We start from the raw sequence: 21,439 nt of genomic DNA on the forward strand, positions 1-21,439 counted from the left end.
CACACTATCAGTAACTGTTACAATAGTAATGCGTGCTGGAAAAATCATGCTCATTTTGCACCTGCTTTCAAAGAGAAGGGAAAGCCATATTTCATTAAAGTCAAACACAAGGAGGTGAACAAAAGAACAAAGCCTCATTGGTGAGTTATATCTTGCCCAAGAGTGTATGTGTGCTTGAATAGCAGGCCTTCTGAGGATAACATCACCAGGGGTCAAATTCTAACTCAAGAGGAAAGTAGACCCAAGGGTGTAGTGTGGGGGGGCAGTAGGATCATGGCCCCTTGTGCACAATTTTGAGGGGTGTGAATCAACACCCCCCCCCACATGCTGGTGACCCCAGCACAACCTGGCACAGTGCTTGGGAGCATTGGGAGGGAAACGTCCTCTTTCTCATGGGTAGAGTTGTCATAGCAATCCACAGAAGTCGGCAAATGTATCCTCATCTTTAAAATATGGCAACCGTATTCAGACTAGCCAACATGGTGTAGTGGTTAAGAGCGGTGGACTCATAATCTGGTGAACCGGGTTTGCTTCCACGTTCCTCCACATGCAGCTGCTGGGTGACCTTGGGCTAGTCACACTTCTCTGAAGTCTCTCAGCCTCACTCACCTCACAGAGTGTTTGTTGTGGGGGAGGAAGGGAAAGGAGATTGTGAGCTGCTTTGAGACTCCTTAAGGAGACAGACTTGCGTGATACTGCAAATGTATAAACACATGTGGTTTAAACTATAGGGCTGTAGAATTATAGAATTGTAGAGTTGGAAGGAACAACAAGAGTCATCTAGTCCAACCCCCTATAATGCAGGAATTTTTTTTTGCCCAACATGGATCTCAAACCCACAACCCTGAGATTAAGAATCTCATGTTCTAGTGAGGAGCCATCCCAATCAACTCACTTTTACTCCGAGCAGACCCACTGAAATCAGTAGCCATGGTTGAAGCACATTCATTTCAACGAATGTAAAATTTACTTAAATGTCTGAATGGCAGGCAAATGATTATATGGGTTAAATTCATACTTTGCAAAGAATTCTTTTGACGGGGCGCACGCTCTGTGTGAATGGGAGATCCTTCCCCACCGTCACACTAGGCATCCTTTGTTCAGTGAATGCAAAACAAATGTCTTCACCCTCTCCGTGAGGATTTCCCAAGTTTCTTTTTTCATCCATTGAAGTTCTCTTTACCGGCCCCGCGAGCCGGGCATGTCCGCGCATGAGGAACAACCTGCGAGGACTACGCTTCCCAGCTTTCCCCGGGGCCGGGGGCGGGGATCGGCTCCGTAGGAGGCGGCTGCAGAAAGGGGGCTTTGTGCTGGGCTGCGCGCTCGTCTGTCTGTCTGGCTCGTTCGTCGGCTGCTGCTGCTGCTGTTCTGCCGTCCTGCGCTTTGTGGGCGCTGCGCTCGCTGCCGCGGTCGAGAGGCGCCGGCGGGGCTCCCGGAGCAGCGGACCTCTCCGCCGGAGGAGCCATGCTGCTTCCCTCAGGCGGGACCGCTCGGAGTGGAAACTGTGCAACATGCAGCAGCTGAGAGCCCGGCTGGCGGCTCGCACCTCTCGGAGAAAAGGATTGCGCCGGGGAGGCGGAGAAGGCAGCAGGAGAGCATGAGGAGAGAAGACTAGGGAGAGAGAGAGAGAGAGAGAGACAGACAGATCCGAGCGGCTCGCCTCGCTGTAGCTTTGATTTATTTTATTTTTACCTCAGTTTTGTTGGGGGCGGCGGCGGCGGCGGGTTGGGGAGGGGGTCCGCTCGCCGCTTTCCTTGGGGGTGGGCGGGGAAGGAATAACGGAGCGGCGGCGTCGTGGGAGCCGAGAGCCGGCGGCAGCAGCCTCGCCTGGCGTGGCCTGCCTGTGAGAGAGCGGCGGACGGAGCTCCCCCGGCCCCGTCGCCGTCGCCATGGGCAATGCGGGGAGCATGGACTCTCAGCAGACGGACTTCAGGGCGCACAGTGTGCCGCTCAAGCTGCCCATGCCCGAGCCCGCGGAACTGGAGGAGAGGTTCGCCGTCGTGCTGGTGAGTGTGGACGGAGCCCCTTCTTCTTCTCTGCCCCCCTAATGGAGACAGAAAGAGATGAGATGGTGGTAGTAGAGGAGGGGGCTTTTCTCGACCCACCCCCTCCCTCCTCGTTAAAAGGGGACAAAAAAAGGCGTGGAAACCCTCTATCCCGTGTGGAGATGGCTCAACTGCGCTTCTCTTCTCCACACGCACGCACACCCCCCTCGAGGGGGGAAATGGGTCGCTCGGAGTTGGGCGGTGGGCGCCCAAGTGCCTGTGGAGCAGCTGATCCATTGTTTGGAAAGGGGGAGCGGGGCAAGGGGCGGCAGGCGGAGCGGCTCTCCGGGCGAGTGAGGGAGAGAGTGAGGGGGCGTGAAGAGGAGGAGGGAGGAGAAAGAAAGAAGTGAATGGGCTTCGCTGGCTCGCACGCCCGGCCTTCCCCGTTCCTCAAAGCGGCGAGCCTCCCCCTCCTGCTCCTTCCCCGGTGAAGGGGAAGATGCGACCCCCGGTCTGCTTTTGCAAACTGTGTGATCCCGGAGAGAGCGAAAGTTATTGCGGTGCAGCAGGCAGCCATTCGCAGTTGCTGCTTCTGCTCCTAAAGAAAGGTCCCCGTCTCGTTTGCAAGGGGGAGGTTGGGGAGAGGGAGAGAACGAGTCGGGAAACCTGGAGAGGGGAAGAGAGGGGGAAAGGCCGTCCTTTCCCGGTCAAAGTTGGGAAAACCCGCACGTTTTGTTGCTGTGGTGGGCTGCTTGTTTGGCTGTGAAATCGGAGAAAACATGTCGTTTCCCGCAGCTGGGGGGCTTTTGCAGCCGGATCTGATAAAATGCACTTTCGGTGGGAAGTGAAGTCCCATTGATTTCGGCTAATTTGATTCGCGAGGAAACGTGCGTCAAGGTCGCAACTTTTACTTAAGCCAATGGGTCGCTTTGGGGCGCTGGGAGCGATTAAGTCTTGGCCCGTCCTTTGCCTTTTATTTCTCTTAATGGTCTTAATGAGTTTCCACAGCAAGTTGCAAACCTTTTCCGTGAGATGAAGAGGGTGCGCCCCCCTCCACTCTTTTGCTTCAGACTGGCTTTGGGACTTTTAATTCCACTTTATGCGCTGTAAAGGAGCTGGAGGGTGATCTTTTCCTCAGAATTATGAATTGATGGTGCCAGGTAAACGTGTAGAATTCTGACCTTTACATTATTATTATTATTTTAAACCTGTGTTTGGTATAAGGGTTTCTAAGCAGCATTTCCCTTCCTTTAAGTGCTGAAGCAGAGCTTGGTATTTCATACAGAAGCAAGGCAATCAACTTTTCAGTGCTGGTTTCTGTCTGTGGATTTGACTTTGCAAAACAAAAATTCTGCAGGCTGTGCCCATGAATATTTAGCAGTCCAGCTATCAGTCAAAAGTGACTGTGCATTCAGCGATTTAAAGGAGGAAGTGCTCATAGTCTTGAAGTAACCCTGAAAGTTCTCTTGAATTGCTTTGGGGGTAAGTTTGCACATTTTAAAGAAGTAAGGATTTCTCCTTTCAAGCGCTGTGGAAGTTTGCAGAGGGTTCAGGAAGCACGTGCTTTGCTACCACCACCATCATCATCATTCTTGTTTCTTTACCTTTGGCATAATTTATGCTGGAACTCAGCCACTGTAGCAGTGACTTGGGTGTGTGAAATCTGAGTTCACATCCAGCCAGAAGCAATGATGTGGCTCAAAGGAAGCAGACAGGAATACATTTTCTTTTTGTCTGTACTTGTACCACTCTTACTTTTGCAATTGCATCCTGCTAGATGGAGCCTTAAGTAATAAAACACTTTTTTTTAAAAAAAGGTGGCAATTAAACATGCAAGAGAAGTAATTATTTTTTTTCCAGGGGAAGCAGTGGTGAGATCATTTCAGTTATGTCAGGTGCTTTGACCTGCTTCCCCCTTCAAACACACACTTTCTTACCACCTCTATCTGTTCTTGTACTAGAACAGGGGTTGGCAAGGCTTACCGGCCATGGAGATCGTCCGTGGGCTGGACTGGCGCAGCGTGACGCCAGAAATCGTGTCTGTGCATGTCAGCGGTGCCAGAAAGCGCTTATGCGCATGCCCAGACCCCCAAAATCACGCCTGGGCATGTGCAGAAGCAATTTCCGGCGCCGCTTGGTGAGTCCCCGTGCCATGCTGTGCTGTGCCGGTTTAGCACAGTGCGCGGGGGACTTGCAGAGTGGGTGGCTTGGTTCGGGGGTGGCTCGTGGGCTGGTAAAATGGTCTTTGTGGGCCAGATCTGGCGTATGGGCCGCACGTTGCTGACCCTGTACTAGAAGATCATCTAAGCCTTGATTCAGAGGTGGCTTTGCTTATTAATTCCTAAGTGCTGAAGAAAGTCGTTGTGATATGTGATCTAGAATGCTTTCCCACTTACACATCTCTCCAGCAGTGTAGTTTTTGCCTGCCTCATCAATGTCCTCATGCTTGATTATAGTGCCTCTGTAAATCTGGATCATCCTGATAGCTTTATTCCTTCTAATATAGTGAACTTGGGTGACTGAGCACTTGTTCATCATTAGGAAGTGAAACAGGGCCGCCCAAAAACAAAACTGATCTATTTCATACTCCCTAGGTATAAATAAAATATTAGAAATTTAAAAAATGCTAATTTAATAATAATAATAATGATCACAACTGGCTGACATAGAAACTATGAGCTTTCAGGAGGTACGTAATGCTGCTGAGAGCTGAAGACATCTGACGGCAGCCCTGTTTAGGGAAGCTTTTAATGTGTGACATTTTAATGTATTTTTAATCTTTGTTGGAAGCCACCCAGAGTGGCTGGGGAACAAATAATAAATTGTTGTTGTTGTTGTTGTTGTTGTTGTTGTTGTTGTTGTTGTTGTTAAGCCTAGACTGAAAGGGTCTTAAGGAAAGACCTGGGCAAATTCGCAGTGTCAATTGTGGGCCACATTCACACCATTTAAAGCACTATGACACTGCTTTAAACAGCCATGGCTTCCCCTGAATCTGGGAACTGTAGTTTAAGGGTACTGAGAGTTGTTAGGTCACCCCTATTTTCCCCAGAGAGTTACAGTTCTTAGAATGATTTCATGATCCTCTTTCCAGGGAACTCTGGGAGATGTAGCTCTGTGAGATGAATAGTCGTCTTTTGACAACTTCTAAACAACATTTCACAGGATTCTTTGGGAGAAGCAGTGGCTGTTTAAAATGGTGTGTAGCTTCTTTAAAGGCAGGTGGGGCCAAACAGACAATCTAGTCTAGTATCCTGTTCTCACAGTGGCCATCTAGACGCCTGTGGGAAGCCCACAAGCAGGAGTTGAGTGCAAGAGCACTCTCCACACTTGTGTTCTCCTGCAACTAGTGTTCAGAGGCACACTGCCCAGTGGTGTAGCGTGGGTTGTCAGCACCCGGGGCAAGGCAAGTAATTTGCGCCCCCTAACCCGTAACCTCCCGCCGCTGCCAGATTCTTCTTGCTGCTGCCTGGGCTGGGGTATTTACGGTAAGGTAGTCACGGTGGCGGCGGGTCCGTGTCAGGTGATCTGAAGCGAGTTGTCGCTGGCGCTGCCGCCCAAACGATGCCGCTTGCCCGGAGGAGGAGGAGGGCAGAGAGGCGAGGAAAATGCAACATGGCCCAGCAGCTGCAGCGGTGGCGGGGCTGTGAGGAGGGGCTGCCTGACGCGTGGGGACGCGGCGAGCGCTGAGAGCTGCTGCCTGCCGGATGCCTTCAGCCCGGACGCGCGCACAGCTCGTCGGTTCCGCGAGACATGGGGCTCTGCTACAGCCTGCGCCCAAGGCTCTTCGGCAACTCCGGAGGCGGCAAGCGCGCCCCCCAGATGTTGCGCCCGGTGCGGCCGGCCCCCCTGCACCCCCTACGCTACGTCGCTGACATTGCCTCCACCCATGCAAGGAAAGGGAAAAGGGCACAATTCTCCCTTTCCTGCTTGTAGAACTGCATTCTCCCTCTTGCTATATAGTTACCAAATGCCCAGCCCTCCAGCACTATGTAGCACAGCAGAAGGAGGACTGGAGGAGGGTGTGGGGAGAAGTATCCTGTATCCATTTTCCACTTTTGGAAATACTGAGGACTTTAAAAAAAAAATGCAGTTTGACTTTGGATATCTGGGGCTGATTTAAGTGCAAGGGGAACTGACCCCTACACTGGAATTGCACCTCTTTTGGTTGAATGTAGATAGAGATGTTTTCAAAGAGAAAACTCCAGGGAGTTAGTGGTAGGGCTCCACTTGTTCTGAACAATACGAGATGAAGCTACTTATGGCTGAATAAATTCCACAATACTGTTCACACATCATGGTGCAAACACACACATAGAGGTCGCCAAGAATGCAGTATTTATGGTGAGTGCAGAAATTCATCACAATATCATAAAATCAGTAGTGAATGTGGTGCTGAAACAATACAACTGTCTTTTCTGTGATGAAATTCATGGGGGAGGGCAGTGGATTCTCCAATTAAAGCTGATACCTGTTTTGATTATTTCTGATTAGACTCACTCAGATCATCACACGAATAAGCCTGTTTGTGGAAGCACTGATACATCAAAACAGTTCATCAGCTTCCTTCCCCCAGATTCATTTCTCTAACCCGCACCTCTTGCAACCACCTTGCTGATAACAGATAACCCTTCTTCATTCTACCTGGGGCATCTCCAGCGAGGTGATGCTACAGAATCTGTGCAAGTGATGATCGGCAGTAGGAAGTGATCTATGCGCACACATTCCATAGCATTGCTGTCCTGTGCAAGAGACCTCCATGTTTGTGTCTTGGGACACATTGGTTTCACATGGTGCATATATCTAGAGCTAGGTCTTGTTATTGAATAGAAGCATTGTGCAATCAGTCTGTGTGATTGGCCATTGTGCGAACAGGATTCTGGCCTTTGGTTTGACCCAGCACAAGGACTCTAGCCCACCTCTTGATCTGAGGGCTTCTGCTTGTCCTGTGCAACTCCATGTGGACATCGACAAACCAGAACAACATTTACATGTGTAGCATCCCAAGGAAATAGATTCACAGGGACTGGGGTGGTGGGGATAGGACAGAAGTTCAATGTGAAAGTCAAATGCCACTGTTGCCAGCTTGTTGGTTGGCCTGTTAACATGAATTATGAAGTGCATTCCCTTGCTAAAATGGTTGGGTTGATCTGGATTTTCCCAGCAGAACTCTCCTTAGACAATGTCAGCTTTGTGGGTGAGCTTTAGAATGTTGAATAACCATGAAGCCATCCAGCAGCTTAATTCATTCGTGTTATGATTGAAATGTCAAAGCTCTGGTTGTGTTGGCAAGAAAGGCTGGAGGACCTAAAGTGAAAGCCAATGATAGTACTACCCCAGATTCACCAATCCAACTTGCGTTGATCTTTCGCTTTCCATATTTGTATCTCGGAGTGAGCATTAATGCACTCTTTTCCAAGAGATGTTGCCTGCATATTCCCCTGTTAATGACGTCTGCAGAATGCCTCTTTGTTTCAGGCTCATTTAAGATGTGTTTGAAGCCAGAAAGTAGCAGCAGCACAATCCTGCTTTCTTCTTTTTATCGTTACAGAATTTCTAAGCAGCCAGTGGAAGATGCCAACTGCTCCAAAATCTTTATTTCATTTGACAAATGGGCGCAAATTGGTAGCTGAGGTCTATCCCAGTTCTGTTCTGTTCTTTTTGTTTTGTTCTTTTAAATTATTGAGTTATTTTTATTGTCAAATTCCAAATGTTTAATTTGGCCAGCTTTTGTACACTAGTTTTACTTTGATGAGCTCTCTTGATCTGGTTATTTTATCCTCTCAGCCATATTAAGACTTCTTTTTAATATGTTTTGATATTGGGCACCTGTGTATTGCCATCCTCAAGAGTGGCTATTAAACCAAGGAGTGCATGTGGGACTTCATTTCAGCCAGATTTCACGAGGGGCTTAGCTCCGGAACATGTCTTCGCCCCTAGGTCATGGAAAGTCATATCAAGAAGAGAATCTGCAGAGTGCTATTTCATCACCACCAAATGTCCTCAGCTAGCTCCAGGCATCTAGAACGAGAGCTTCTTTTTCGGAGAGTTTGCCTTCCAGGCATGCGTGAGCCTCAAAACCTGACATATCATTTTAGAAATTAATCGCTGAGACCTGTTCATGCATTTGGACAAATGCATGTAGACGTGTGGTGGGGAAGGGGCATACATGTGAGCCCCCTTCCCAGTGTCACTTTTGCGTCAGGTCCTCTTATGATCCTTGCATGTTGAGTGAGATGGTCTGGAGGTAGAGAATGGGGGTTATGCAGAATTCTTAAGCAGAATGGGGAGGCATCTAGGCGCCTTCTCCCCAACTGGGTGCAGGAAAGGAGGCTGTACATGCTGGTCTGTTAGGGCAAATGGGGCACTGCCCCATTAACCTTGGTCTCCCCTCAATCAGCCCCTCTCTGCCCGTCTTCTAGACTAACAACGAATCCAGGGGGTGGTACTGCATGCCAGCATCCCCTTCCTAAGACTCAGTGTTGCCTTTATAGAACTCTACAGGGAGGAGAAGTATCGGGTGGCTTTGCCTGGCATTGACTTTGGCTTCACCTCCTGTTGGTCTCCCTGCCATCCTGCCTACCAGTCCCAATGGGCAGCAGCCACCCCTGCATGCTGGGATGTTGGGGGCAGGATTCTGTCTTTCGTTCCTCTCTGCTCACCACTTTAATCTCACATGTGTTCATCCCAAGTTTTAGGTTTTGAGATCCTGGATGCCTGAATAGGGCTGATACACCTAAGGAATGTGCAATGAGATATGTTTAGTCTGCATCTGGGTTGAGCAAAGTCTTGGCCAGACTTTATCTCATTGAAATCGGTGAGGTCTGTACACTTAACAGTGTGGTTTGTCCTCATAGATTACAACATGTCCTGTGCGTCAGAAATAAATATACAAAAAGTGGTGGCTCTGCATTAGGCATGTGTTACATGCAACCCATAAAGTTAAGTAATGCTCACTAACCGTACAGGTTGGAGGGTCACAATTTCGCCTTCCTTTCTGAGACATTAGGCACAGTCAGTGCTACATTGAAGAACGCTGTTAAGCATGCGAGCCACATTGATTTCAGTATAAAATGTTTTAACTAAGGACCGATTAGACTTCCAGTTTTCCATACTTGAGTGTTGAAACTATGAGGCAGGCATGGTTATGGTGTGTGTGTGGAAACACCCAGTTCATGCATGCTGTCAAAGGTCTTGATGCATGCCCTTCCATGCATAATACTGCAAATTGCACACGGGCAATTCTAAATCATATGTGCAGCCAGAATCCCCAAGCATCATAGGACATTCTATGGTTTCGTGTACTGTGTATCCTCCACCCTCTGTTTACGTTTTCAAGCTGAGACTTGGGGGGAAAGGAATGTCTGAATTAGCCCTCACTTTCTCTGGTGTGTGCGCACAAAGAAAGTTATGTCTCGGTTCCCAAACGATAAAGCTTGTACCCATATTGTACTGAGTCAGACCATTTGTTTATTTTGCTCTGAACTGTCTCCACTGACTTGTAGCAGCTCTGTAGGCTTTTTCAAGCAGGGGTCTCTCCCAGCCATACTTGGAGATGTCTGGGATTGAACATGGGACTTTTTGAGTGCGAAGCATCACCCCCTTCCAATGAGACATGAGCCCTTCCCCAAAGGAGGAAAGAGTGAAGCCGCAGTGCTTCCAGCAGGATGGTCTTTTTTCTGAGTCTTTGATAGCATTTCATGCTTATGGAGGACACATGGTCAAAAGCAGAGCTGCCATGGCGGAGGCTGCAGAAGGGATCGCTTCCTGATGAGCTGCCGCTGACATGATTTGATCATTGGCTCATGTTTTTGTGGTCATTCTAACACGAAACATCCCTTTACCCTTAAGCTGTGTGCAAATGATTTACTCTGTGTGTGGTTTAAGAGGATGTAGAACAGCACGTTTTTATTGTTATTTTGTAGTTTATGATGTGTGCGTCCACCACTTACAAAATAAACCCCCAAACCCCCCAACTAGGATGGTAAAGCTCATGTTGTGCTTAGCTTCAGAAAGGAGCAGCAGGAAGCAAGTTAGCTGATGGTTAAAAAGGAAAATGGGATCCACAGCCTCCCCATATTGGCCTATGGGTATTTTTTTACCCATTTCATCTTCTGCTCTCTTTCCATCTGGGCAACATGTTCAGGGGAGCCACAAGGCAGCCCCCTGTGTGCTTGTAGGCTGCTCCATTGTCTCATTTCCAACAGTTTACACCATCATGGCGGTTGCTGATGTGGTGTGTTAGGAAGAGGGACTGCTGGGTGCAAAACATCTACCTACCCACACGAATGCTTTAATTCTCAGTAGGATTCAGGCTAGGAAAGAAGTGATAACCCAGGCAACTTGATCTGTGGCCTAAGCCCAATTTGGGAGGGTGTGTGTGTGTGCCTAAGACAGCAGTTCAAAACCTGTGGGTCCCCAGATGTTGTTGGACTACAACTCCCACCATCCCTGAGCTCTGGCCTTGCTAGCTAGGGGGGATGGGAGTTGTAGTTCAACAACATCTGGGGACCCACAGGTTGAGAAAGGCTGGCCTAAGACTAAGGCTTGCTTCCCAGCTCCCACAGTTCGCTGTCCCAGGTGCTGATGCTGGACTACCGCTTGCTATTGCCAACCTACCAGAATTGCAAGCCATCAACTGCATCTGCTGGTGTTCCATAGTCTTGCCACAGTAGCTTCAGGAAGCAGGAGAGCACTGTTACAACAGGCCATAGAATTGTAGAGTTGAAAGGGTCATATTGTCCAATCCCCTGCCATGCAGGAATCTTTCGCCCAACGTGGGGCTTAAACCCACAACCCTTAAAGCCTCAAGCTCTACCAACTGAGCTATCCCTTAAGTCCATATGTACCACCTGGTTTGTTTCCTGACCTGTTCCTGGACTGTCCTTCCTCTAGAGCAGGATGAGGGTGTGGGGAATCTGTTGGACTTACATTCCCACCAGCCCCAGGCAGGATCGCCAATAGTCAGGGTGATGGGAGTTGTACCGCAGTGACACCCAGAGTGTCACAGGTCCCCCACCCCTGATTTACAAGAACAGTGTTGTTGGACTTGACCTCCTACCTGCCCTACAAACCCCAGCTTGGCTCAGCACCTCTGCTTCTTGGTTATCTGCAAGCCTTGCTAGCTCATGGGACCTGGCCTTGCCAGCAATGGTCTTCAGAATCCACAAGTCCTATCAGTTCCATCCATTGAGGTGAGCCCCTCATGCTAAGGAGATCCAAAGCAAACAACACACACACACACACAGAGCCTTTTGGCTTCCAACAGTATTTTCTAATTTATTTTAGGAAAATGAAACATTCCTAATTTCTCTAGGCAGTGCTCTAAACTGCACACCTTGCACCAATAAGCTTCTTACCCTAATTCTCATGGACATTTGTAGGGATAACCAATGTGGTGTTTCCCCCCCGCCCCCATTGTTGGGACTCCAGTTTCCATCATCCCTGACCCATAGGCCATGCTTGATAAGAGCCATAGTTCAACAACCTGCATAGCTCATTTGGTTAGAGTGTGGTGCTGATAATGCCAAGGTTGCAGGTTCAAACCCCGTATGAGGCAGCTGCATATTCTTGCATTGCAGGGCTAGATGATCCTCAGGAGATATCCTTCCAACTCTTACAATTCTATGATTCTATCATCAAACATCCAGAAGGCACCACATGGTCTATTTCTGATTTTTACAGCACCTGAAATAAAAACTGCAGAACTTTGCGTTTGCTTGTGGACCACAGCTGTAAAATGACTTGGTAATATATGCATGAAGCACCAAAATGATGTTCAAATACATAGGATGTTGTGTCTGTGTATATATGAATATTTTGGTAGCATATTTCCATACCAGATAATTGGCTTAATTTATTGGGACTTTACTGATGAAGGTATGAACCCATTCTGTCAAGCTGCATGTGTCATTTGCTTCTGCCTTCAGTAAGCTTGCAGTAGCCTAGAAGAAAGTAATACGCTAGATTTTTTTAATAAAAAGACCCCGATGCAAAGGATGACTTTATGATGCCAATGCTAGGAAAGATTAATCCATACGTCACAAAATCATTTCTTTTGGAATATATGTGTTTTGGCAGAACCTTGGAATAAAACTACAGCCTTCTGATTTTGAGGACCAGTTTTTTCATTCAGATACTGCAGCTCAGGCTGAACCACAAGGGCCTAAGCGTGGGAAAGACATATTTCATTAATAGGTAGAATTAAAACGGGGGTATATGTGTGTTCCTGGTGGTCGGAAGGGAAAGAATGAAACAGACCTTTCGTTCTCCTGTGATTCCAATCAAATTGGAAGCCCTCCTGTTCTTTATTTAGTTATTTTTAATTGAGGTATTATTCTGCACCTTCCATTTTGATGTAAAGTTTGACTTTACATTGTAGGACTTTAGAAGCTAAAGCAATTTCCCACAAAATACTGTATCCTGTTGGGGAAAGGCTTGCAGGTAGTTTTCACACATCAGGTGATATTCAGAGCAGACTTGCTGAAGTATCTCTGCTCCAAATATAAGTAACCATTCATGTCACCCACTGAAATTAAAAACACGCTGGAATTATTTTTTAATTTGTATTTGTTGATACACACTTATTTAACTTGGAACCATTGAAAGCTATTTGTGCATCCTTCCCCCCAATCATGTGAAATCCTGACTTAGTACTGAATTAGTATAAAATATAAATTTTATATTTCAAGAACAGCAACACGTACAAGCTGGCTTTTTTTAAATGAACATATGCCATTCTGCATCAACGCTGTTAATATTTAACACTACTTAAATTGTTTTACTATACTTTGAAGGCTCTACATCCTTTGAGAAGCCATGTGATTTAATTCATAACCTTTTAAACTTTATGACTTTGCATGTTTTATAATTTATTGTGGTGCTTTAAAACTGTAAGCTACCTTGGGCAGCTTGGCAGAAAGGTGGTAGATAAAGGTAATAACGAAAGAAATGCACATTTAATTTTTTAAAAAAATGAAGTATGTGTTTGAATCCATTCTGTGTGTTATGTTTTAGGTCAAGAAGTTGAGAAAAATATTGTGCGTTGTGTTTAGCGCTAGTCTAGTGAATCTTCAAAGTCAGTAGTTTCTGTATCCTTCGTCCTCCTTTAGAAGGAGGATATAAATTGATTAATAAATAAACAAACAGCCACCGAGACTTTCCTTCCATGAGGACTAGAAACATATCTGATTTTAAAATAAATGGCATAATTCTCAGGTTTCTCAATGGAATCCCTCTTCCTGCTGAGGGCCAACCTATACATTGTCCTAACTGCATAGCATACAGATGTGCTTCCTGACTTCCTTTCAGGCATTTCCTGGGGTAAACTCCTAAAAAAAGCTCTACAACTTTGGTTGGCCCCCATGGCCCTTCACTTCTGGCCCTCTTTGAAAAAAAATTGGACACCACTGGAACTTCTAAAGGGTGCCCAGGGAGGTGGGGGGTATCTGATTTCTTTCTTTCTTTTTGGAAGGGTTCACAATACACAGGGTGGGGAAGTTTATATTTTCCCTTCTCAGCTGTAACCTCTCTGAAAAAGGCCATTCCTTCTCTGGCTACAATTGCGTTGTGTGGGTGAGGGTGAATTTTCTTTTTTTTCTTTTGGAAGAGCTGATATCCAGTGGACATTAAAGGAAATTTGGAGGCGAAGCTGCACGCTTCGTAGTAAAATCAGGCTTGGCCTCAACCATCTTTGTTTTTGTTTTTTCCTTCAGAATTTTCTCACTCCTCCAGTTCTGCTAGTGGCTACAATCTGTTACCATTCAATAACAAAAACTGCTGGGGTGGATTGAGTTTCCTTATTATTGCAGGCACAAATGTTCATCGCTGTTTCTCCCCCTTCACCACCCTTTTTAAAAAGTGGTTTACGTATGCAGTTTGCTAACCCATCCAAATGTTTTAATGATCGCTGTTTGCAAGAAGGGTTTTTTTTGGGGGGGGGGATGAGAATATATTGCAGAGGGAGCTATATGCAAGTTAGGGTTAGGAGCTGATCTATGCTTGTTATTGCAACAGCTGGGTAGAGGTTAATAGGTCCATAGCAGAGCATGCATGGTGGCCCCAGGTTCCAGCCCATAGCAGCTAAGTGATGTTGGGGGACAGAGATGCATTGCAACCAGACCATATTGACTGCAGTGGGATGGAGGCTGCCTTTGTCCCAAAGACCTGCAAATAAGGCGAATTGCTGTCCACTCTCATTTCTACATTGAGAAGAGGTCCATTGGTGCTTGCTTCAAATCAAGGCACGATTGCTCCGAAACAGAAGGTGCACCATTTCATGTGATTAAATTGAATTGCATTTGATTTTTCATTACTGTCAGGATGTTTCCAGTTTTTCTCCTCCTTGTTCTAGCGATGACATTTTTTGACCTACCTTTGCAGCTAATATAAGGTAGGATGGAGTTCTCTGTAGTAGATGAGTCTTTCCTCTCTCTCCACCCCCATTCCTTGTTGTTGTTTTTGCCCAAGCATGCTGAAGGAGGTATTCCTAATCCCTGAACTATTTGCACTTTCTCCCTTGACACTGGCTTTCTGCTTCCCTCCGCCAGCACTGCACAGTGCAAACTTTACACCAGTGGAGGTGCTTTCAAGTGGTAAAGGGGGAGGCACAGTCAAGAAAATTGCTTCCAGTTTGTAGGAGAATCTCCACTTAGGCTGCAACGCCAGCACAAATTGATGTTAAAAGTTAATAATGCTGTTTGGGTTGGATTTATGGTCATTTACACAATGAAGCTGGTCAATAAGTGCCCACAGGCTCTCTTTTGAGTGTGAATTGCCTAGTGCTGGGGATAATTGTTCCGTTACCGACAACACATTTGTAACTAAATCTTGGGTACTTTGAGATGCGATGGTGGTAGGAACTAACCTGTGTCCTGAGTATAAAATGGCATTGGGGAGTGTGTGAAATGAAATCTTCTCCTCCCATTTATTTTTATCAATAAAAATGGGGACATATCCTTTCTTGTTCTTTCTCTTTGCTTGTGCCTCCCCTAGCACTGAGAAGCCTTGGCAGGTCATCCAAATTAACTCTCTTGTGTGCATAGTTAATAAAATTATTGGAACTGATCAGCTGTGCCCACACCACTTTGATTATCCTTTCACAGTAGCCTTTCACAGCCTGGTGTCCACCTTACGTTGTTGAACCCCAATGCCCATAATCCCTGACCATTGGCCGTGCTGCCTAGTTGGTTGAGTCCAGCAACACCTGGAGAACAGCAGCTTCAGGAGGGCTCTTTTAAAGTATTTTAGTAAGGGTAGGCCCAGTGAAACTGAAGGAGCAGAAGTATTGGACACACATGTAGGCATTCGGCTCAAGATCAAAGAAGGGTGTCAAACGCACAAGAAGAAAACCTTGATCTCCTGAGTCTCCTCTGTCAAGCACAACATTCTTGAATGGAAATATGGAATGTTCTGTGGTCTAGCATCATACCATTCAGTAGAGATAATGCTAAGCTAAATGGACCACTGGTCTGATAACGGCATAAGACAGTTATCTCTTCCTAACTTGCTGGTTGTTTGCACGCTCCGTTTCAGACAAGGGGTCTAAGTGGGCTGCAAGGGGTGTGGTCACATTGTTGCTCCACCTGTCCAGGTCTGAGCACAATTCTGAAGGAGGTAGATGCCTAGAAGCTAATTATCAGAAGTGGTGTCTGTATCTCTTGCACCTTTGGAGCTGTTGTTAGTGAGGCTCTGCCAATAAAGAATTAAACTTCCTGTCACTTGTCCTCATTGGCGCTGGATGTGCTTGGGACAGTATGTTTTGTGGTTCAGAACATACACATGGCTTTCCACCTTGCACATGTTAAAAGTTGAACTGAATTTTTTGTAAAAATATACTCATTAGCCACATGTCCCTTAACATCTTTTTCTAAATGGATCCTGTGCAACGGTCGCTGATTATACAGTTGGACATTTTAAGGTAAAAACAAAGCAAAGCTAAAGTTAAATAATTAAGGCTGTACAAAACAAAAACTAAAAATAGTGATTCTTATTTACACAGTAAGCTGTGCATTACGTACCGTATTTTTCGCACCATAGGACACACTTTTTCCCCTCCAAAAATGAAGGGGAAATGTGTGTGCGTCCTATGGTGCGAATGCAGGCTTTCGCTGAAGCCTGGAGAGTGAGAGGGGTAGGTGCGCACCGACCCCTCACGCTCTCCAGGCTTCGCACACCTCTCCGCAAGCCGCGGGAGCCCAGTGCTGGGCTCCCGCGGCTTGCGGAGACTTGCCTGCATGCTGAAGCCTGCGCGCGCTGAGCTCAGCGCGCCCAGGCTTCGCGGACCTCTCCACAAGCAGCGGGAGTGCTCCCACGGCTTGCAGAGAGCTGCCTGTTTGGGGGCTGGGGTCGGGGGAAGCTCGAGCTTCCCCCGCCCCAGCCCCGCGCCTGGGGGTGGAAATAACTTTCCCCCCTTTATTTCCCCCCCAAAAAACTGGGTGTGCCCTATGGCGGATTGTATTGGCTAAGAATTGGGTGTCTGCACTTTAAGGATTCTGCCTGCTGGAAAGCTAAGCAGACCATAATGTGCAGTGGAAATGTTCCCTCCAGATCTGTAGATGACACTTTCTCCCTCATGCTTCTACTCCTGCCCTACTTGATGAACAAGTGAGCATCACCCACTGAAAATAAGTGGGCATTTATTCTGCTCAACTTGATTAGTAATCCGTAAGCGACTGTTTTGAAGTAATCTTTGTGTCTCCGGGCATTTGTGTTGTTTTTCTGTTTAAGAAAGCTGCACAGCACAGATGTTAGCAGCAAAACGAGTTATTAGCTGTGGGATGTTGTTGATGTTTCAGGCCATTTGGGAATTGCTGTGACATAGACTCCTTTTTCTTTTTCTTCTTCTTCTTCTTGCAACGGCACTTTAATTTTTCTGTTTTGTATATCACATGGCAATTTATTTATCTTCCTCATTGTTTCTGTAGGATGGTCACTGCTATCTGAAATTATAAGTACCCAGAACAGAATTTATAAAGAACAGGTGTTGAGAGAGGAAGGTAGGGAGGCCTGAATTTAGGCTAATTGCCTCCTGGGCCCTGAAGAGGAAAAAAGGACCACCTTATTCTCACCTTGTGGTGGGAGGGAAAGCAGCTGTTTCCATGGCACTCAGTTTAGTAGGGCAAATGGCTTCTGACTGGCAATGTTCCACCTCATTTGGAATAGGAAATGCCTCTGTGGGGGATGTAGAGACAGTAGCGTGAATGTAATGGGCCTTCTTCTCCAGAGACTAGGAGGGGAGGGGAGGAAAACAAAGATGTCTGACAGTACATCAAAGCTGGAACAAGACTCAGGATGGCATATCCCCATCAGTCCTGAGAACTTGCTGTGGGGCAAGAAGGTATTGACTTCTGTGGGTTGAAAGCAAAGCTGGATCTTGGAGTCCCAAGGATTGAGCCCAAAGCTGTGGGAAGTGAAAAATCAATAGAAAATTTTGCTCTTATAGCCAACCTGGAGTCGGTTAGGTCACATTTGAAAATGCCTGAGATTGTTTGCAATTTTCTGAATCCTACCAGAGGTTCTTATAAATGAGTGGATTTGAGGAGCTGGAGTAAATGACTTCTTGTATCTCTTCTGGGGTTTTTTCTGTATTTCATCAAAAATTATTTCAGAACAAATAAAAAAGAAAAGGAAAGTGAGTGAGATGAATTCTGCAAATTTAGCAAATGCAATAAATTTGCAGGAAGCATTTCTCCTTACATGTTTTGTATAAATCTCCCATCTTCTATTTGTGGCAAGGAACTGTGCTCCTGGTTCTCATTCTCTCTCTCTCTCTCTCTCTCTCTCTCTCTCTCTCTCTCTCTCTCTCTCTCTCTCCCCCCCCCCCCCATCAACCACTGAATGTCCTATTTATCAAGCGACTCCTTTGGCCTTCTGAGCACTTTCAGGCATATTTTTCACAACCACCTGGACCCCAAACTTACTTTGAAAACAACCACTATGAAGGATGCTTTTTTTGGGGGGGGGAGTATGTGGATTTCCGCACCTTTGAATACATTATGAGCTTTTTCTGCTGCTGTTCAGTATTGCAGTGCATGTGCAGTTCTGCCTAAGGGCTTGTGCAGGCAACCAGCTCGCTGCTCCCATTGCCAGTGTTGTGGTGCTAAACCAGAAGTGGAGAATATGGTACCCCAGGAAAAAGGAACCAACAAAGAACACGAAGGGGTGGTTTTTTGGACAGCACTCACTCTTCTGAACTGTGCAATGTATGCTGACCCAAGCTTATTTTTGATATGCAGTGAGGAGTGGCTGGAATGATGTGACATCTTCAAGCACTATAGGCCATTCATGCTTGTATATATACATGTATGAAAAACTTTTAACAAATACCAGATGATTATAATTCAGGTTTCCTGTCTCCTTAGTTCACAATTGTTGCATTAGCTAACTGCTGGGTGTGTTAACTGCATAGAATCCAGAAAAAAGTCACATACAGGCCAGCATCTGGGTGGGCCTTGTCAGTACTCAGTGTGGACTCTGGCCATAAATGAAGTTCAAACTGCTTTTGTTTTGTGTGTGTTTTAAGTCAGGGACTATGTGCAGCAGTTCACATGGTCGGATACTAGCAGGATGGAGAATGCCTTTCCCTGTGTCCAATGTGGTTCTTGACAAGGGCGCTGTCAGTGGGGTCCCCTCATGTTCTCCCTGCACCCAAACACCAAGCTTTTGTTAGCGCTGCATATTTGGGTGAGTGTGCCGAACAGCACATCCCGGATGGCTTTCTCTCTCTTTCCTTCATGTTAAGACAAGCAATGTAGATTTTCATAGATTAATGATACGGAAGTTAATCATCCCGCAAGTTCTGCAGCAGCGTGGAGCGCGGTAACAAATCCACAATCATAACATGGGGGGAGGTAATTAAGGACTGACAAGATCCATATATCTAATTTTGAATGCTAATATAAAGGTGACCTTTAGCGGAGGCAGTTTGAAATATTCATGTTTTGCAAATGGGATTGAAAGAAAACCTGCAGTTATACACCATGTGCCTCCCCCCCCCCCCCCGTGAAGGAGGCCTGCCTTTACAAATGTTTATTAGAAACCTCACTTACAATGGAAGATTGGTGTTTCAGCATTATCAGAAAGAAGAGGCAGAGGAGCTAGAGAAGAAAGGGAATCATGAGTTGTTAGGTGGCCAACCCCCTTGCATTCCATGTGTCCATTTCTCTTTTCTCCTTGAAACCTATGCTGTTCCATTCTTGGAATGGAATGGCTGTACTTTTAGTGGTGGTTGAGAAATAATCAAATTAAGATCCCTCTGTGCTACACACACACACACACACACACACACACACACAGCAGCTTTTAAAATGGGAATGCGCTACCGGTAAGTATAATTCTGTGTTGTTCAAATGGGGATGAAGGTGAAAAAAGAAAGATCCAGCACCTGCATTAAAGAATATGCCTGGCCAATGCGTATTAAAAACCCGCCTCAAAAGCAATTGCGAAACATTCCTTTGTTACCCTTTACCCTCACTCTTTCTAAATGGGTTGTTGCCTGCTTTTGCTATCTGTTGTGTGGGTGGGTGGCTGTTCCACATGAAGACTGGTGTGTCTCCAGAGACTTTTGTTTTAAAGGTTTGATGGGCTGGAAAAGATCAGCTGTTTACTGTTTTGGAAACGAGATGGGGAGGGGGACATGTAAGGAGTAAGGTCCTTCCTTTAGAGGCAACATGCTGATTAAGTCCTTGAACTTGAGTACATTTATTTTGCTAACCGCTTAGCTCAGCTCAGAGCATCTGACCTTGTTGCTTTATGCTATCGCTTTCACATAGCCATCTGCCATTTCAGACAGAGTGACCTAAGAAAATGGCTTTTGTGTGTTTTGTTTGTTGCTGTTGTTTTGTTTTTAGTAGACCTCACCAGTGCTGGGCTCTTGTGTTGCAAGGGATATTTTCTCTCTCTTTCACACTCTTTTAACATTTGCAAGTAATTCACAGTTTCCTTTTATCTTCTCCCTTGTTCCTTTGGTTGATCTTTTGGCAGATGGTTTGTCTGAGGGCATGTGAGGTGTACAATAATCTTACTTTGGAGAAACAAGCGAAAAGAAAGGCGGAATTTTTTCCAGATGGCTTTCTGGTGCTAGGGTGTATTTGTTGCTTAAGATATTGTGCTTCCTTGGATATGCAGGTGCAGCTGACAAATCCCTCTTTCATGTGTTACAAAACTGGCCCAGGTTAGCTCTGTCTCCTAAATAACAGCAACACTTTGGCTTGACTCTGCAGCATCTGAAGACCTGCTCTTCACATAAACTGCTTCACATTTTTCAGAACAACATTCTGTACGCATTCATCTGGGTCCACGCTTGCATCCTGCCACCACATTAAGGAATTAAAGAACAGCTTACACAGCAACCCTTTGAGATGGATTTTGCTGGCAGATACCTCTTGCCGACGCAGGTGGTTAAGGGATGCGCGTGGCGCTGTGGGTTAAACCACAGAGCCTAGGACTTGCCGATCAAAAGGTCGGCGGTTCGAATCCCCGTGACGGGGTGAGCTCCCATTGTTCAGTCCCAGCTCCTGCCAACCTAGCAGTTTGAAAGCACGTCAAAGTGCAAGTAGATAAATAGGTACCACTCCGGCGGGAAGGTAAATGGTGTTTCCGTGCGCTGCTCTGGTTCACCAGAAGTGGCTTCGTCATGCTGGCCACATGACCCGGAAGCTGTATGCTGGCTCCCTCGCAACCCAGAGTCGGTTACGACTGGACCTAATGGTCAGGGGTCCCTTTACCTCTTGCTGAAGGCTACTTATTAACTCTATAGGCTGAGTGGAGAGTTGAACTTTGATTTCTCACATTCAAGCTAAGCACTCTAGCCCCAGCCTCCCACAATCTAGGGCTCTCCAGGTGTCTTAGAGTACAACTCCCATAGGCTCTAACCATTGGTGTTGCTGGCTGGGAGTTGGTAGAAGATGTAATCCAACATCTGGAGACTACCAGCTTGGGGAAGGTGCTCCAGGCATTAAACCACATGGTGTGGCAACTGGAAGAATTGCGGCCCAAGGGCCAAGAAGCTAAGCTGAACTAACAGGTATGGAGCAGTGCAAGATCCCGGCTGCTTTTTTCTAGTATAGCATCACAAAGTGAGTAGGTTAGGACTGTGTATGTCAGAACAAGTGTAGCAGTTTAACACTGAGGGGTTAATATGCCTGTACCTATAATAAAGGGGCTGTGGTTTTGAGTACAGGCAACTCAATTATATGACTATGACTTATAAGTTTATTGTTTAATTTGTGGATTTCACGCTTCTCTGTTTACAGGCTCCTTTGCCCTACAAAATATAATTCGAACCTCACCCTTAAAAAACAACCTCCCAATTATTTTTCTTATATAATGATAGTGCCATGCCTCTTAGGAAGGATTTGACCTAGACAAATCTGTTTTAGCAGGAATACCTATATAACTTTTTTATTTAAAAAAAATGCAAACCTGAGCAGGAAGTTACCTTTGTATATAGTTACCAT

At 46.2% G+C, this 21,439-nt stretch overlaps 1 protein-coding gene across 6 annotated transcripts in view; it reads left to right on the forward strand.

Moving 5' to 3' along the window:
* The first annotated feature begins 1,316 nt into the window (after window positions 1-1,316).
* The window catches only part of FMNL2 (formin like 2), a 184,508-nt gene continuing 164,385 nt past the window's right edge, over window positions 1,317-21,439 (forward strand). For 2 of the 6 annotated variants that reach the window (XM_081928732.1, XM_081928736.1), the window contains exon 1: window positions 1,317-2,006. In XM_081928732.1, the coding sequence (XP_081784858.1) occupies window positions 1,890-2,006 (117 nt within the window). In that variant the 5' untranslated portion in view covers window positions 1,317-1,889. The remainder of the gene's footprint in view (window positions 2,007-21,439) is intronic. The other 4 variants (XM_081928734.1, XM_081928733.1, XM_081928735.1 and 1 more) reach the window with 3 other exon arrangements.

This window comes from Podarcis melisellensis (genome assembly GCF_964234715.1).
Source record: "Podarcis melisellensis genome assembly, chromosome: 1".
NCBI lineage: Eukaryota > Metazoa > Chordata > Lepidosauria > Squamata > Lacertidae > Podarcis > Podarcis melisellensis.